Source organism: Narcine bancroftii, chromosome 1 (genome assembly GCF_036971445.1).
Source record: "Narcine bancroftii isolate sNarBan1 chromosome 1, sNarBan1.hap1, whole genome shotgun sequence".
In the NCBI taxonomy this organism is placed as follows: Eukaryota; Metazoa; Chordata; class Chondrichthyes; order Torpediniformes; family Narcinidae; genus Narcine; species Narcine bancroftii.
In genome coordinates this window covers 409576408-409594969 of record NC_091469.1, presented here as the reverse complement: position 1 = coordinate 409594969, position 18562 = coordinate 409576408, and the positions used below count along the sequence as shown (strand labels likewise).

At 39.1% G+C, this 18562-nt stretch overlaps 1 protein-coding gene across 18 annotated transcripts in view; it reads left to right on the top strand.

The window, feature by feature from the left end:
- LOC138751529 (alpha-1,6-mannosylglycoprotein 6-beta-N-acetylglucosaminyltransferase A-like) overlaps positions 1–18562 on the top strand; it is a 128705-nt gene that overhangs the window by 49928 nt on the left and 60215 nt on the right. For all 18 annotated transcript variants that reach the window (XM_069913906.1, XM_069913899.1, XM_069913910.1 and 15 more), the window contains 3 exons: positions 5757–5846; positions 8778–8849; positions 14706–14867. In XM_069913906.1, the coding sequence (XP_069770007.1) occupies positions 5757–5846; positions 8778–8849; positions 14706–14867 (324 nt within the window). The remainder of the gene's footprint in view (positions 1–5756; positions 5847–8777; positions 8850–14705; positions 14868–18562) is intronic.

Here is an 18562-nt window from a genome sequence, read left to right as displayed (position 1 = left end):
TGGGACTAGGAGGGTGGGGATTTGTTACGGCATGGACTAGTAGGGCCGAACTGGCCTGTTCTGTGCTGTAAGTGGTTATATGGTTAGATATGGTTATATGTCTATGAAGAAGCCACAATAGCTGCATTTAACAAAAAAAAATGCAAAATGACAATCTCCATTTGCCAATGCACATTATGTTAGGCAATTCTTTTTACAATATGGCCAATAGTGCAGTTGAAGCAAAAATCAGATTAATCAGTAGTGAATGCTAAAGGTAAAGTTAGATATAAAAAATTGCTATTGCTCTTTGAGAATAGAATAATGAATGGCAGAATGTAAAGGTGGTGGGGCACTCTTAATTCAGGATGAGATCAGGGCAATAGAGGCGATATAAAATCTAAGGAGCATAATGTGGAGTCCGTCTGGGTAGAGATTAAGGGGGGAAAAAATCACTGGTTGGAGTTGTCTGTCATCCACCATATAACAATAGCACAGTGGCATAGGCAATTAACTGAGAAATAGCTGAGGGACTTTTAACTTACACATAAATTGGGAAAATCAAGTTGGTCGATAGCTTTCTTGAGCAGCATGTTAAGGAATTAACAAGGGAGAACGCTATTTTAGATCTAGTATTGTGCAGTGTGATAGGTAAAATTACAGATCTAATGGTTAGCTCCAAGAGCGATCATAGTATTGAATTTCCCATACAGGTGGAAGGTGCAATAGTTAGATCTAAAACTAGTGTATAATGCTTGAACAGGGGAGACTACAACAGGATGAGGGAGGAATTGGTCAGCATGGACTGGGAGCACTGGCGAGTTGGCAGAACGGTTCAGGAGCAGTGGAAGAATTTCAAAGAGATTCTTCACAGTGCTTAGCAAAAATATATTCCCATTAAAAATAAGTGCCATAACAGGGGGAAGAGCCAGCCTTGGTTAATTAAGGAAATAAAGAAATGTATAAAATTAAAAGCTCTTGTAAGAAAGAAGCCAAGACTAGTGGGAAACTGAAGGATTGAGAAAACTTTAAAAGGCAACAAAGGACAACTAAATGGGAAATAAGGAAAGGGAAGAAGTATCATGAAGGTAAATTAGCACAAAATATAAAAAAAATAGAGCAAAAAATATAGATAAAACAGAAGAGGGTGGCTAGAGTCAATATGGGTCCATTGGAAGAGGAAAGAGGGAAATTGATATTCCAAAGAGTGGGGATAGGGATACAGAGGGAGGTGAGGGTCTCAATAAAATAATTGTTACAAAAGAGATGGTGATGAGCAAACTAATGGGGTTGAAAGTGGACAAATCCCCTGTTCCTGATGGATTGCATCCAAGGGTACTGAGAGAAATGGCGAGAGTTCGAGTCGATACATTGGGAGCCATTTACCAAAATTCTCTGGATTCTGGACAGGTCCCGGCAGATTGGAAGGTAGCAAATGTCACACCACTTTTTAAAAAGGGATATATGCAGAAGACGGGTAACTAATGGCCAGTTAGATTAATGTCTGTAGTCAAGGAAAATGCATGAAGCTGTTATTAAGTAATGAATAGCAAGACATTTAGAATGAAGGGGTTTCATCAGGCAGACATAGCATGGATTCAGAAAGGGCAGGTCTTGTTTGACAAACTTGGTGGAGTTCTTTGAGGAGATCATGGGTGCAGTAGATAGAGAGGAACAGGTTGATGTTGTATATTTGGATTTCCAGAAGTCGTTTGATAACATGCTGCATAAGAGACATATCAATAAGATACAGATGAATGGAGACTGGATAAGTATATTAGGATGGATTGAGGATTGGTTAACTGACAGAAGGCAGAGAGTCAGGATAAATGGGTGTTTTTCTGATTGGCAAACAGTAGTGAGTGGGGTGCTACAGGGGGTCGGTGCTGGGCCCACAGCTGTTCACAATTTACATTAATGATTTGAAGAGGGGACAGAGTGTAGTGTAGCCAAGTTTACGGATGATACTAAATTGAGTGGAAAAGCAAATTGTACAAATTGTTGAGGCTGCAGAAGGATATAGTTAAATTAGGTGAGTGGGCAAAGATCTGGCAGATGAAGTACAACATTTGTAAATGCGAGGTCATCCACTTTGGTTGAAGAAAATAGAAAAGCATATTATTATTTAAATGGTGAAAAACTGCAGCATGCTGTAGAGCAGAAGGACTTGGGAGAGCTTGTGCATGAATCTCAAAAAATTGGGTTGCAAGTACAACAGGTTATTAAGAAGGCAGATGGAATGTTGGCCTTCATCGCTAGAGGAATTGAATTCAGGAGTAGGGAGGTAATGTTGCAACTGCATAAGGTACTGGTGAGGCTGCACCTGGGGAACTGTGTGCATTTCTGGTCTCCATTCCTGAGGAAAGATATACTGGCCTTGGAGGCAGTCCAGAGAAGGTTCACCAGGTTGACCCAGAGATGAAGGGGTTGAACCACGAGGAGAGATTAAATCGCCTGGGATTATACTCACTCGAATTCAGAAGAATGAGAGGAGATCTTATAGAAACATATAAAATTATGAAAGGGATAGATAAGATAGAGGCAGGAAAATTATTTTGACTGGTAGGTGAGACTAGAACTAGGGGTCACAGCCTCAAGATTCAGGGGAGTTGATTTAAGACAGAGATGAGGAAAAACTGTTTTTCCCAAAGAGTAGTGAATCTGTGGAATTCTCTGCCCATAGAAGTGGTTGAGGCTACTTCATTATACATATTTAAGGTTCAGTTAGATTTTTACATAAAAAGAGAATTAAGGATGCTAGACTAGCGATGATTAATTATAATTTTATTCGTCAGCTATATTTAACGCCGAAGAAATTTTAAAAAATTTGGTCTTAGTAAGTTGGATTCTTGTTTTCGATGTGATCAGACGGCCAATACTTTTTTGCATACTGTTTGGCTTTGTGATCGATTGCAACAGTTTTGGAAAGGTATTCAATCTATTTTTAACAGTTTATATAATATCCATCTTGTATTAGATCCCGATATATTTTTATTAGGGAACATGCAATCATTAATTGATTTAGGTTTAGAGGATTATCAGATTTCCTTTATCTATTTAGCTTTAGTCGTGGCTAAGAAATGTATAGCATTTACTTGGAAAGATAAAAATATATTAACTTTAGATAAGTGGTATTTGGAGATGAAATTTTGTTTGACTATGGAAAGGATATATTTTTCAATTCAGGATAGGATGTCTTTTTATAAGTTAAAGTGGACTCCGTTTGCTAATTATATGCTTTTAAGTTTGATTTAAATATATGTTTAAGCGTGATATTTTAGTATTGATAAAAAAAAATTTTTGTTGTTAGAATTTTTTTAGGTTAAGTTTTATCTCTTTTTTTGTAAGTGGGTATTTTTTTTTCCATATATAATGTTAATTTTATTAGCTCTTCACTCTTTATTTTTGGGGGGGAGGGCTGGACTAATTTTAAGTTAGATTACTAATATTGTGTTACAATTAACGGGGGGGGGGTTATTTTGTGCAGTTTTCTGATGTAATATTGTAATCATACCATTTTAATTTTTTTTCTTTAAGATGTAATTCTCTATTGTATTCATGTTATAAAATTTTAAATAAAGTCTTCAAAAAAAAAGAGAATTAAGGGATATGGGAAAAAAGGCAGGTAGGTGGAGTTGAGTCAATGATCAGATCAGCCACGATCTTATTGAATGGTGGAGTAGGCTCGATGGGCCGGTTAGCCTACTCCTGCTCCTATTTCTTATGTTCTTAAAAGGCAAGCAGAGGCCTAACTGATACTTGTGGCTGAATTACGGCAATCATCCCATTAACATTCAATATTCTTTGCAGCAAAAGAAGAGGTCACTCAGCTCATTAAGTTTCCACTCGCTCTCAGGGTATTCGCATTCCTGTGTTAATTTTCCCTTTCTCCTGGACTCTTCATATTCAATTCCATCTCCCCATCCTCATTCTGACATTCCCCTTCATATCAGGAGCCTTTTACAGCAGTAAATTTGCTTGCAACCCAGCAAGCATTTGGAATGTGGAGAAAACCAGTACAATCACAGGTGGCCAGGACTCAACTGGGCTCCTAATACCATGAGGCTGCCCACTGGATATAGGCCAACATTTATTTTCCAATCCTGATTGGCATGGAGAGCCAATGATATCTTCCAAACCATAGGAAAAGGTATTTTTATGGTGTTTAAAAGGAGGGGGCCTCCTTTTAATATGACAAATAATGCAATCCTAAATTAGGAGGGTGCACAGTTTAGAGAAGAATTTTCAGGCAGTGGTTTTCCCAAGCACTATCTAGTGATTGGGGGCCATGGGTTTTGTGCATACTATAAGGTGTTAAGAAACCTTAAAAGTTATTAGAATGCAGGTAAATATTGAATATCATCCTCTTTTTTATATTCTTTGAGGTCCACTACCCTGGCTTCACAGAGAATCTGTCAGATTCCCCAGCTCCCATCTAGCCCTATAGTCTTAACTCATTTTCTCTGTATCGCAGGCTGAATTGTGGTTGAAAGACCCAGACCACCCCTATTTCTGGAGGCTACCCCATAGGTTTCCATCTACAGCCTCTTTCATTTGTGTGCTTTCCCTCCATTACCACCACCTATCATTTTAGCTTATTGTTGGGCAAAATTCTGTAGAATTCCATGTTTCAAAAGACCTCACCTTGAGCCAGCATGTTGAGGTAACAAAGAAACCACACCAATACCTCTATTTCATCAGGGGTCTGGGGAGGTCTGGCATCCTGTCAGATATTCTGTCAAATTTCTTCAAACTCACTGTTGAAATATACTGACTGGTTGCATCACAGCCTGTTTTGGCAATTCGACTGTCTAGGAATGTGGAAGATATTAAATATAGCCACGTCCATCACAGGCTCCAACCTCCTATCCATTACAGACATTAATGTGAGATGCTGCTTCGAGTAGGCAGCCAACATCAAAAAGGACCTCCACCACCCTGGTCACAACTTCTCACTGCTACCCTCAGGCAGATGGTACCGAAGCCTGAAGAATGGCATCACTCGGTTCAATTACAGTTTATTTCCAACAGCTACCTGATTGTTGAACCACCCTTTGTACATTTATCATAGGCTGTCTGCACTATTCCAAGTCACTTTTTTTACTACCGATATTTATGTATTGTCTCTTAATTTAATTCAAATAGTTACTATTGTATTTTTACTTTACAAGTACCTAGCCGGCTGCAGCAAGTAAGAATAGGCACATTGCACAATATGTATGACAATAAACTCATCATCGTGAAAAGATTATGATCATGAGAACCTGCCATTAAGATGCAGCCATGCGCTTGAAAGCTGGCTCAATGCTTGCTGAATATCATGAGAAACATGGGAGGGCTAATAGATGATTAGCATTCAAAAACTAGTATGGTTATCCAAGTTGTGGGACCAAGGATAACATCACCGATGTGGGCCACAACATGGTGATGGGAGAGGATGGTGTAGTTAATTTAATTGTTTAGAAAAAGGCACAGAGAAACCAAAGAGGATGAAGAATGAAAACATCCGATGGTGACAATGTTGTTGATAACTTTAACCAGGTCTCTTGTGATGCTTTGGATAAATTCAACAAGAGTGAATTTACTAAGCAGAACAAAAGCTTCAGAATGGAAACATACCCTGTAAAATTTTAAAATTTGTAGCTGTTAAAATACATGTAATTTTATATTCTTTACTTTTTCCTGGACTCATTTATATTAGCAAACATGAACACATTAAGTATATTTTTTAACAGAAATGAATATAAATTTCTTCACTCAATTTATTCTTGCTGCAGTGGATGAACGAAATGTGGAAGTCTGAGCCTTGCTATGCGAACTACGGTGTCAATGGATCCATTTGTTCATTTATTAAATATCTCAGTGAGGTATTTGCACTTCTCTATTGATATTTCTTTTATAATATATTGCTACATTTTGATATAAATGCAAGTTGGATGCTTTATTTCCTTTAACAATTATTCACCTTACTTCTGATTCTTCATGCATTGTCCATCTTTTAATCTCCTATTTGGGCACCTGTCAATTATCATCAGTTTTTTCATTTCACTCTTATTTAAAAAAAAATAGACTTAAATTGTTGTAAATGAGCTGAAATCTAGAGCTAAGAGATGAATGGTATATTTATACATGATTTAATTCAGTTCCAGTATTTTATTCATGCTTAAAAAATTGAGGAAAATATTAATTGTTGTTTATTTCAACCCAGTTTATAGCTGTCTTGAATATATTTGTCTTGAACATTATCTACTTAGCTCAAAAACAATTCTATGGGTGGGCATGTTTAAATAATTTGTTAAAGGATGCATTTTAATACTCCATGTAAGGACAAGAAAATGTAATAGTATCTGGTGCTAATATGAGGCCATTCATATACAGGTAATCACAGAATGGTCATTGAGACTGTGATACATCCTGTTCATGCTGACTTTTTGTAAAGCACATCCAGCAAGTCCCCCTCCTGATTTCCCACAAAGGCCAACTAAAGTTGGTACTATGCAGCTCCATTCTGAACACCCTAATTGAATCAGCCTCCATAAATGTCTCTGGCAGTGCATTCCAGAGCCTAACCACCCTCTGGAAGGAAAAAAAAGGCAAAGAAAAAGATCCTTGTTTTACTTTTTTTTTTGCCTGTCATTTTCTTGCTCTGATTTGTGATCCGTCTGTCAGGAGGAAGTTTCTCAACATCACATCTTCTTTGTTTCATGGAGGATCTCCCCACTCAAATGTTCTTGACAGTTTATTCATGTTGGGGTGCCTTTAACCCAATTTTTCCATTAACATATCAGTTCATGTTGGACCTGGAGATTTTGCTGCCAACCCAGACAGGCTATGGTCTTTCCATCAAGAAGTCCAGAATTCAGTTTCAGAGAGGGGTGTGGAGTCCCAGGAAGGACAGTTTATCCACAATCTTTGAGGTATAATTGTGCTGAAAGGTGGATCAGGCATTGTTCTCTCTGTGTTTTTGTATTAATTCCAACTATGAGGCCAAGTTCTCAACAGCTTCAGCTGAAAACTGAGAGCATTTGCAGGATTCTGAAAATGCCTCTCTATTGGAAAGCTCACAGTTATAGAGTCACATATGAAAGCAGACCATTTGACCCAGCATGTCTATGCCAACCAGTGGACATTTGTCCCATTTTTGAACCCTTCGACACTTCAATCCCTGGATGATTCAAGTGCTCATCTAGATACTTCTTAAATGCTGTTAATTATTTTGCTTCCTCCACTCTCTCCTGCAATCCATTCCAGGCACTCACTGCTCACTGAGGGAAAATTGTCCCCTCCTGTCCAATCTAAATTTAGGGTAAGGGGTAAAAAAAAAATTGTTGTCTAGTTGTATCCTTATCTGAAAAGGAGCTAAAATTCTTGCAGTTTACCCTATCTCTACCTTTCATAAATTTATATACAGTAAAAATAAACCCTGGTATCCACCACATATGGGGATTCATTTGTATTGGATAAGTTCATTGCCGGTTGCTTGAGAATGTGTGTTGCATGATTGGTGAACAAGGGGTGCCACTAGGGGTGCCAATTTTAAACTTTCATATTTTTTTTACTTATTTATTTTCTGTGATTTTTTTGCCAGTTGCTTGAATTCGAAATAACAGGGATTTTTTTTTACTGTACATCAATCAAGTTGCCTCTCAACCTCTACTGCTCCTTGGAAAACCAGTCCCTTCTCATAGCAAATACCTCAGCACAGGCAACATCCTGGTGAATCTTCTCTGTACCCTCTCCACATCCTTCCTCTCATGTGGTAACTGGATCTGTACTGTGGTAACTGAGATCTGACCAATGCTTGATAAAGTTGGAGCATAAACTTTCTGCTTTTTTGATGATTGAAGATCAACGTCTCATATGCCTTCCTAACTGCATCGTTTACTGAGCTTCTGTAATCTTCAAGCATCTTTGGTTTTGCATGCAAGGTTGCTCTTTTCCTTGATACTTAGTTCTCCCACCTTACCACTCCTAGTGTACATTGCCTTGGCAACAATCAATAATACCATAGGTTGGGGACCCTGGGATAATATAAAATGGAAAATCTGAAATGGGCTGAGAATTATTTTGTTTACTTTTCTAACATCAAATCAGAAGAAAGTTTTTAAATACAGGTAAGAATTAGATAAGATTGAGATAGGTAAGTTGTTTCATTTGGTTGGAGAGACGAGAACTGGGGGCATAGCCTCAAGATTCAGGGTAGTAAATTTAAGACAGAGATGAGAAGGAACTGCTTTTCCCAGAGGGTGGTGAATCTGTGGAATTTGTTGCCCTTTAAAGCAGTGGAACCTCAGTAAATGTATTTAAGACAAGGTTGGATAAATTTCTACATAATAAGGGAATTAAGGGATATGGAGAAAAGGCAGGTAGGTGGAGACGAGTCCATCATCAGATCAGCCATGATCACATTGAATGGCGGAGCAGGCTCGATGGGCCGGATGGACTACTCCTGCTCCTAATTCTTACGTTCTTGCATTCAGGTCTGAGACATGTACATTCTCACAATTTCAGAATGAGTAAATTCACCTGTTGGGAAAACAATGATTTTTCACCCTATTGTTGAAGGAAAGGCTGCATAAAAATAAGCAGACTTCCCCAGTGGGAGAGAGCAAGAAACTTATAGGGCCATCCATCCAGAATGTTCCTTGTATATTTCCTAATACTAATTCTAAAATGAAGGATGAGAACTGGTTCTCAATGTAATCTTATTTTTTAAAAACCAAGACAATTATGTATTCATAAAGTATTGGGTGTATTTTTTTTAAGTTGTTAATGACTTAATGTTTAAAATGTTTCAGGTTGAAAATTTTTGCCCCTTCCTTCCAGAAAGAATAAAGAAGATTACTGAGGCTAATGCCTTGAAGCTTAAGGTGAGAAAGATTAAATGTGAATATTTGTTGGAAACATAATAAATTTTGATTTCAGTTCAGATATATCTATGATGCAAAATATTCACATTATCAAAGCCATACATTATTATCATGCTTTCCATGGCCCTTTATAAATAAAGCAAATGTCTTGAATGGTGTAGGTTCAGCAGAGAGGCTGAAATTTTGAAACAAAAACAGAAGATGCTGGAAAAAAACCCTAGCAAATTGGGTAACATCAGTGGAAAAAGAAACAATCAACATTTCAAATGTGTCACCTGTCATCAGGACTCAACACAGTTCCAACAAAGACTTACTGACATGAAGCACTGACTCTCCTCAGATGCTATGTGACAGAATATAGATATGTTTTGGGGAGATAAATTGGGGTGGGTTTTTTAGTGTAGGTGATATATAAACACTTTAAAAGAGATTTTATTTGAAATACTGGAGTGCTGCACATACTAGACATATCGGGGTCAACAGCCTTTGCAAAAGTTTGGAGAGTGCCCAAGAGACTTCACTAATGGATTGTTCTTTACAAAATGGCAACAGATGAAATAACATTTTGGAGCTGCCAATTGTCTCGAGGGTGATGTGGTTTTGCAAGCAGAGAGAGTCAAACAGGCTTTCTCTCAGAGAGTGAGAGAGATACACACACACACACACACACACACACACACACACACACACACACACACAAACACAGATGAGTTCTACAGTGTTACAGTCAGCAGCAGCAGCTGGGACTGGAACAAGACAAACTGGCAAGCTTGTGGAAAACCCCATTTGGAAGACAGGTTGTGAGTGCTTGTTTCAGCCTGGTCAAAGCCCTTGTGGTTCATACAAGAGGAGAGGACTGGCTGTCTAATGTTTCACTTGAAATAAGTGAAACAAGAAGGAACTCTGTGGTGACTTGAAAGAAAGAGATTAACATCTGGAGAACCCTGAGGGGGCAAGTTTTTTCAGCAAGACACTGAAGTTTCTACGGCAAGACATTCAAGTGGCTGATGGAAGTACATCAGTTGTGGGTGTCCAGCGTACAACAAATCTCTCTCTGAAAATGGACAAGCACCTTCCTGAGCGGTAACTATTTACCATTCAAACACCAAAGCCTGGTGAACTTTATAAATCTTAAATTCAGTGCATAGTATATGAATTGCCTGCAACCAGTGAACTTGGAGGAATGAGAAGTGAGATTGGACTGTGAACCAAAAAAACATTTCTGAACTTACACACACATTACATATATGTGCACTTAGAATTAGAAGGGGGTTAAGTTAGATTAGTTAAGTCAATAGTGATAAGTTAAAGTGTGATTCTATTTTCATGTTTAAAGATAATTAAAAGCAATGTTTTTTAATTAACCATTTGTCTTGGTGAATATCTATTGTTGCTGGGTTTTGGGGTCCTCTGGGCTCATAACAGCTACCTGACATTGAGATTTTTTTTAGCATTTTCTGTTTTTGGACTCAGCAATAGAGCCCTGACTATATTATCCCAGCAAACAGTTTTCCTGTATAATGTCACCTGTTGGACAAAGCAGATGAATTTGTACCTCAAAAACCAGCAGTAAATAGATATGCACCACAACACAGGGTTACTTAAACAAAAGTAGTTTTTAATTATAATTGAACAAGAAAACAGAATTAAACTTTAACTTATTACTTAACCTACCTAACTACTTAATCCCCCCCCCCCCCCCAATGCTAAGCGCAAGTGTATGTAATGTATATTTAAGATTAGAAAAGTTCTTTGGATCACAGTCCAATCTCACTGGTTGCAGCCACTTGAATGTCTTGTACTGTGCACAGAAGATATCATTAACAAAGTTCACTAATCTTTGGTGCTTAACAGGCAAATGGTTACCACTCAGGAGGGTTCTTGCTGGTTTTCAGAGAGAGATTCCTTTTCCAGGACATCTGCAACTGATTCCTTCTTAATTAGTCTTGCTAATGAAACTTGCCCCCTTCAGGTTTCTCCAGATGATCCTCTTTCTTTTAGGTCACCTTTCAGACCACCAGTCTTCTCCTTTGACCAGGCAGCTTTCCAAAGTTTGCCAGCTTTGTCCTTCTGAAACTAATTTCTGTGTCTCTCCTCTCTGTTTCACTCCCTCCCTCTCTGAGAGCAAAACTGTTCTCCCCTGCCTGCAAAGATCATATGCTCTCCCAGGCCAGCTGCTGTCCACACTTTGTGGCTCCTGCAAAAAGCATTCTGCAAAAGTCCTGCAAACATTCTGTGTTTTAAAATGTGTGTGTGCGAGCTGCTCCAACAATTCCTCCCAAACTACCTCTAAATACTCTGTCACAGAATGAATACCTAAACAAAAAAATACAGGTACTAATATGTCATTGCTTATATGGTGCCTCCCAAAAAATGGTCTTTGTGTGTTAATTCCTAATGGCTTTGCTGGAAGCTTGTGAGGAGAATGAGCTATCTAAAAGTTATTTGCATTTTCAGAGGATATTTGGAAGAATTACTTGCAATAAGTTAGTTTGCTGAGTTCAGAGTTGCAAGAAAATAGAAGCATCAAGATGGCAAGCAAAGAAAAATCCAATAAAACAGTGACTATTGGAGTTTTGCACATTTTGGACGTTCCTGCATTTGCAATTTGGAGGACAGCATGAGCAAGAAAATAAATTTTATTGATGCCATTAAGCTATTTGAATGGTATAAATAATTTGGACCAATTGACCTGAATCCACTGTAAAACCTATTTACTTTGTAACATACACTGTGTAATGTTATGCACATTAGAATATGACACCAGGACATTTCTTTTAAGCCCTACATGTCATGTGGAAATGTGAAGTGGCTAGTTTCATCAACAGGAATGTGCCACACATCATTGAACTGGAATTAAAGATGTCACAGATGGGAAAAAAAAATGTCTTTAAATGACACTAAAGCTTACGGTATTTGAGCAGAGTTCAAGGCAAAGTTGCTCAGATTTAGATTTATTGTTAGAATCAGAATTTATTGTCATGAACATGTCATAAAATTTGATGTTTCATAGCAGCATCACAAGTGCAAATATTGCTATAAATTACATTTTTAAAAATAAATATGTAGATGCAACAGAAAAGAAAGTGAGGTAGTGTCTGTGGTTCATTGTCCATTCAGAAATCTGATGGCAGAGATGAAAAAAAAACTTTTAGTATCATTGGGTGCTCATCTTCAGGCTCCTTCCTGATGGTAGAAGTGTGAGGACGTCATGGCCTGGGTGGTGAGGGTCCTTGAGGAAAGATGCTACTTTCTTAAGTCACCACCTCTTGTAGATGCCCACGATGGGCTAATAATTGATGCCCATGATGGTACTGGTCAATTCACAATTTTCTTTTCCAGTCCTGTGCATTGGCACCTCCATACCAGACAGTGCTGCAACCAGTCAGAATGTTCTCCACAGTTCGCCTGGAGAAATTTGCAAGAGTCTTTGATGACATAACAAATCTTCTCAAAATCCTCACAAAGCATAGACGCTGGCAAGCCTTCTTGATTGCATTGATATAGGCGCCCCAGGACAGATCTTCAGAACTGTTTACACCCAGGAATTTAAAGTTTCGCTGCTAACCACCACCCCCCCCCCACCCCCACCCCTTCCGAATGAGGACCAGTTTGGGTTCTCCTGATTTCACCCTCCTGAAGTCCACAATCATTTCCTTAATGTTGAGTGCAAGGTTGTTACTGCACCACTCAACTAGATGATCTCTCTCACTCCTGTACACTTTCTCATTGACGTCTGGACTACTGCCGATGATGGCAGCACCATTGGCAATTTTGTGATGGCATTTGAATTGTGTCTGTCCACACAATCATGGGTGCAGAACAGTGGACTAAGCCCACATCCCTGAGGTACTCGTGTGTTGGTTGTCAGTGAAGAGGAGATGTTGTTTCTGATTTGTATTGCCTGGGGCCTTCTGATAAGGAAGTAAAAGATCCAGTTGCAGAGGAGGGTGCAGAGGCCCAGGTTTTGGAGATTGTTGACCAACACAGAAGGTATGATGGTATTAAAAGCTGAAAAGCAGCCTGACGTACATGTTGCTGTTGAGTAGGTTTTCCAGGGCTGAATGGAGAGCCAGTGAGATTGCATCTGATGTGAAATGATAGTGGTAGTAGGCAATTACAATGGGTCCAGATCTTTACTTCAGTATTAGTTCATTCTGGCCATGATCAAAGCCCTAAAAGCATTTGAGCACAGTAGATGTGAGCTCCTGGGCAATAGTCATTGAGATAGCTTGCTCTGCTCTTATTGGGGACCATGATGCCCTTTTGAAGCAAGTGGTAACCTCTGACTGCAACAATGAGAGATTGAAAATATCCATGAACACTCCAACTAGTAGGTTGCCACAGATTTTCAGTAAGAGAAAAACAAAAGTCTGCAGATGCTATGATTGTTGTAAAAGCTCACTGAAATGTTGGAGGAACTCAGCTGGTCTTGCAGCTCTCTTCCTTTTCCCTTTTTTTTCCTTTCACACCGCCAAAATCAATTCTCACCTCTCCTCTTATCATATCCAAGTAATGCCTTTTGTTGGTCTGGACTTCTCCTCCAGCTTGCACTGTCTCTATTCTGACTTTTCCTGTTTTTTCCTTATTCCTTGAAGAAGAGCTCAGGAGTGAAACATCAGTAATGTCTTTATCTCCTATGGATGCTGCAAGACCAGCTGAGTTCCTGCAGCATTTCAATGTGATTACAGATTTTCAGTACCCTACCAGATAGGTATGCCATCAGGGCCTGATGCCTTGCGAGGTTTCACCCTCTTGTGGATGTTCTGACTTTGGCATCAGAGACAGATATCACATGGTCATCAGCTTTTGAAGGGATTTTCATTGGTCCAATTGAGCTCTCCTTTTCAAAGTGAGCTTAAAAGGTGTTCAGCTCATCAGTTAGTGAAGCATCACAGCCATTTATGATGTTTAGCTTGTAGGATGCAATCCCTCCCATAGCTGCCAAGTACCTGGCTCTGCTTCTAGCTTCCCTGGGAACTGCCTCTTTACTGCTGAGATAGCCTTTCATAGGCCGTACCTGGGCTTACTGTGGAGATTTGGATCACCAGTCTTCAGCACCATCAAACTCACCCACAGCAGATTGCATATCTTGATTCATCCACAGCGTCTGGTATGAAGGCACACACTCATCCATCCAGGTCAGTGGCAGCCATGGCATCTTCATTCAAGTGTGAAGATTGAGTCCTTGAATATGGTCTAGTCTACCAATTCAAAGCAGACCTGCAGGCAGTCCTCTGCATTCCTCAACCATACTTTCACTGTCTTCACCACTGGTGGTGTAGTCCTCAGTCTCTACTTGTATGCCAGGAGTACAGTATAGCCATGTGATCAGACATGTCACAGTTTGTTAGAAATATAGTAGTAAAAGTCATCCCACCCACAAAACAATGTTGATTATTTATTTTCATTTTTGAGGAGAATGATGCAAGAGAAATTTGCTTTGAACATTGCTTTGCATATTCATTTAAATGTAAATAATCTAACTCAATCATTTGCATTTACTTTCATTTTACAAGCAGATCGATGCCTCTTTGGAAATATTGGAGAAATATATGCGGGATTGAGTTCCATTTACATTAGCAAACTATTGGTGAACTTCTGTCTTGTTGGATATTGAACAATGCCCTGAAATGCAAGGTGCTCTATTTCTTTCAGGCACTTTTTTAATACTTCAAGTCCCATGATTTTCTCTCTCATGCACAAATGAAATATGCACCAGGGAACTTCTGAGTAATAGCTCCAATGCTGCCAGAGGAAAATAAATGAACAACTACCTTGTTGTTAATAGTCTATCATCAAGCATTTTTAAAAATATTGCTGGCTCATAATAGTGAATATTATTTTTTCTGATAGGCTAAAATTTTGACGAGACTGGATGGTTTGCTGGAACTTCTGTCTGAACGTCAAGAACTTGTGTGGATAAAACAAAGAATAGAGAGGATGAAGGAGAAATGGATAAAAGATTTGAAATCATTTGCTAAGAAGCACAATTTAGGAAATAGACCACGGAAAAAGGTATTAATAACTCATACATTTACATAAATGTTATTTTAAAAATTCAAACTAATTAAAAGCTAATTAAGTCATGTTAATGAAATTATAATTGCTTTAGCTGCACTCATGTTATATGATTGTCAATGCAACATATATAATTGATAAATAATTTGGCTAATTTTCTTAAATTGTCATGAAACAATAGAATTTTCTATATTTCTTTCCAGAAAAAAAATAACCCATTTTGTGAAGTTACAACAAAACTTTGTTATACAATGCTTTCAGGGGAAAAGTGCACATCGTGGTTAAGGTCATAGGAATGCACAACAAGAATTTATATTGAATATTTGCATGCATTTTGTCTGCATTTAGAAGATTATATTTCAGGGGATTTCACAAAGTGAATGCTGAACTATCTAAGGAGATAGTATAAGCACAGTTTATTTGAAGGATTTTAAAGAAGGGCAGAGAGGGAATTGCTCATGTGATACCTAAGTACTAAAAGGCACAGGTTTCAATGGTTGAGAAAATGGAGGTGTTAGATTTTAATGAAAGCTGTAGAACATTACAGCACAGTACGGGCCCATCATCCACTGCTCTCAATTGGTCGATGTGCCGTTTCCATATTTTAGTTCCCACCAGTATGGAGTAAAAATAAGGACTCATTTTTTTAAGGGTAACTCCTCTCACTCATGTGTCCCTATTATCCCATTAATCTTGGACCAGTACTGGATTTCCCATCTCTAGAGATCTGGTAGGTTTACTGGGAGACATTGGCCATCGAATGGAACAATCAATGCTTGGGTGCACTGTAGGAAGTCTTGCTCTTTGGCTACGTGCAAACATCAATTCAGCTGGTGTTCTCTTGGTAGTGAGGCACGTTTCTATAGCTCAACAGAAAATCCACAACTTTGAGATTCCCTAATGCATTTATGTGTTTCTTTGTCTTCATTGCCCTTTTGAAGGTTTGTACAAAATGTTCTGCTTCCCCATTTGTGCTTGGGTGGTAGGGTGCTGACAAGACATGTTGTATATTGTTATTGTGTAGGAATACTTTAAAAGCCTCCAATACAAACTGCGGACTAATTCAATAGGCAATCCATACAATGTAAATATACTTTGTAGTCTTTCCCTTGTCCGTTGCTGTTTTTCTCGTGTGATGCTACTGGCCATTTTGACATCTACAACAATAAGGAAGTTTCCTCCCATAAAAGGACCACAAAATCAATGTGAATCCTATTCCATGGTCGTGATGGTAATTTCCATGGGTTAGCCTCAGCTTGAGGAGCTTTGGGTTGTATTTCTCGACAAATGCTACATCTCCTTACCGTCTGTTCAATATCAATGTCCATTGAGGCCCACCAGACATGCACACGTGCCAATGTCTTCATCCAAAGCATTCCTGGGTGGTGGTTGTGCCGTTCTGATAATTCGGCTGTTTGCCATTTTGTAGGGATGATCGTTCTGGTTCCCCACAATAAGCAACCTTCCTTAATCAATGTTTCATGGCGCCTTGTATAATAATATTTCAGTTCTCCTGATATCATTTTGGCCTCGGGCCACCCATTTGACATGAAGTAAAGGACCCTTGATAATATAGCTTCATTTCATACCTTGCTGATTGTCTTTGCTGTAATTGGTAAATGATGAAGTTGTTCTTGATTAACAGCTGTAGCCTCTGCCATCCATTTAATTATTTTGTCTTCATGCTCTGTTTCTGGTGGAGGTTAGTGAGATAGAGCATCCGCATGGTTGTTTTAGATTGCTGATTTATGTTTTAAATCGTTGTCATGTGCGGCTAGCAGCATGGCCCACTTTTTGAATCCTTGTTGCAGCTAACACTGGGATCTCTTTTTAGGGCCTAGAATCATTAGTGACACTGCTGCCCCCGTGTCCAACTCCATTCAAAGTGGTTGTTGTCTGTTGCCAATGTCGGCTTTCGACCATAGATGTATTGGTGGAACTACACCAAATATTATGATGAGCCCTTATTTTTCTAGCTGGACATAATAATGCCTGTGATAGAACCGTTCCTAATCTGTCTGGTGAAGCATCCACCACAAGGGTTACTTCTTTCCCTGGGTCGTGGTGGAAAAGGACATTGTCACTGGACATTAATAATTCTTTCAAGCAGTCCACTGGGTTATGTCTTTTCTCAACAATTGATTTAGTGGGTTGGAGAGCATTGACGTATTTGGAATGAATTCCAGTAATGCGCATAGGGTGTTCAGGTATCTGCAGAGCTTGGTTAATGGTGACTTTGTAATCACCACAAATTCAGATTTTTCTGTTGGTTTTTTGCACTAGTACAATGGGAACTGCCCACTCACTGTGTTGGATTTATTTCAGTGTTCCCTTGTTTTCTAATCTATTGAGCTACGATTCAATCTTTCCTTTTATTGCGAAGGGTAGATTAAAAGGTGATTTAGGAAGGCTGGAGGTGTGGGCTGAGAAATGGCTGATGGAATTTAATACAGATAAATGTGAGGTGCTACATTTTGGAAAGGCAAATTTAAATAGGTCATATACATTGAATGGTAGACAATTGAGGAGTGCAGAGCAACAAAGGCATTTAGGAGTGATGGTAGATAGTACCCTCAAGGCTGATACTTGGGTAGATGGTGTGGTGAAGAAGGCATTTGGAATGTTGGCCTTCATAAATCGGAGTATTGAATTCAAGAGTAGGGAGGTTGTGATTAAATTGTACAAGGCATTGGTGAGGCCAAATTTGGAGTACTGTGTACAGTTTTGGTCACCAAATTATAGGAACGATATAAACAAAATAGAGAGAGTGCAGAGAAGGTTCACGAGAATGTTGACAGGATTTCAGGGTCTGAGTTACAGGGAAAGGTTATGCAGACTGGGGCTTTTTTCTCTGGAGCGTAGAAGATTGAGAGAGGACTTGATAGAGGTGTTTAAGATTTTAAAAGGGACAGACAGAGTAAATGTGGATAGGCTTTTTCAATTAAGAAAGGGGGAGATTCAAACTAGAGGACATTGTTTAAGATTGAAGGGGGAAAATTATAAGGGGAACATGAGGGGAAATTTCTTTACGCAGAGGGGGGTAGGGATGTGGAATGAGCTTCCGGCAGACGTGGTCGAGGCGGGATCATTGGTTACATTTAAGGAAAGACTGGATTGTTACATGGATAGGAGGGGACTAGAGGGGTATGGACCGAGTGCTGGTCAGTGGGACTAGGAGGGTGGGGATTTGCTACGGCATGGACTAGTAGGGCCGAACTGGCCTGTTCTGTGCTGTAAGTGGTTATATGGGTACCATTCTGAGTTTGAAGAACTTTGGTTCCACGCCTGATTTCAGTTGTAGTTTGGCCTGGGTTCCCTAGATTTTACTTGTTTGTAACATCTTGAGAACTTGTTCCAATTTTGGGTGGGCCTGCTCCTCCTGGCTTAAGTTCATTATTGATCCAATCTTGACCCAGTCTAATGGAATGTGTGATAGCCAGTTTCTTCCAAATAGTGCTGGTCCCTTCCTGTCCATGATGTAGAGAGGTAGCCTTCTTGGGGGACGTTTTTTGCATTGTACATTCACGTTACATGTTCCAAATACTGTGACCTTATCCCCTGTGACTGTCTTTAAAATCGTACTGGTTTTATTAATGAGGAGCTGGGGTAGCAGTTGTTGTTTTAAATACATAGGCATTAGTTTCACTGCTGCCCCTGTGTCCAGCTCCATTCGAAGAGGTTCGTTGTTGATT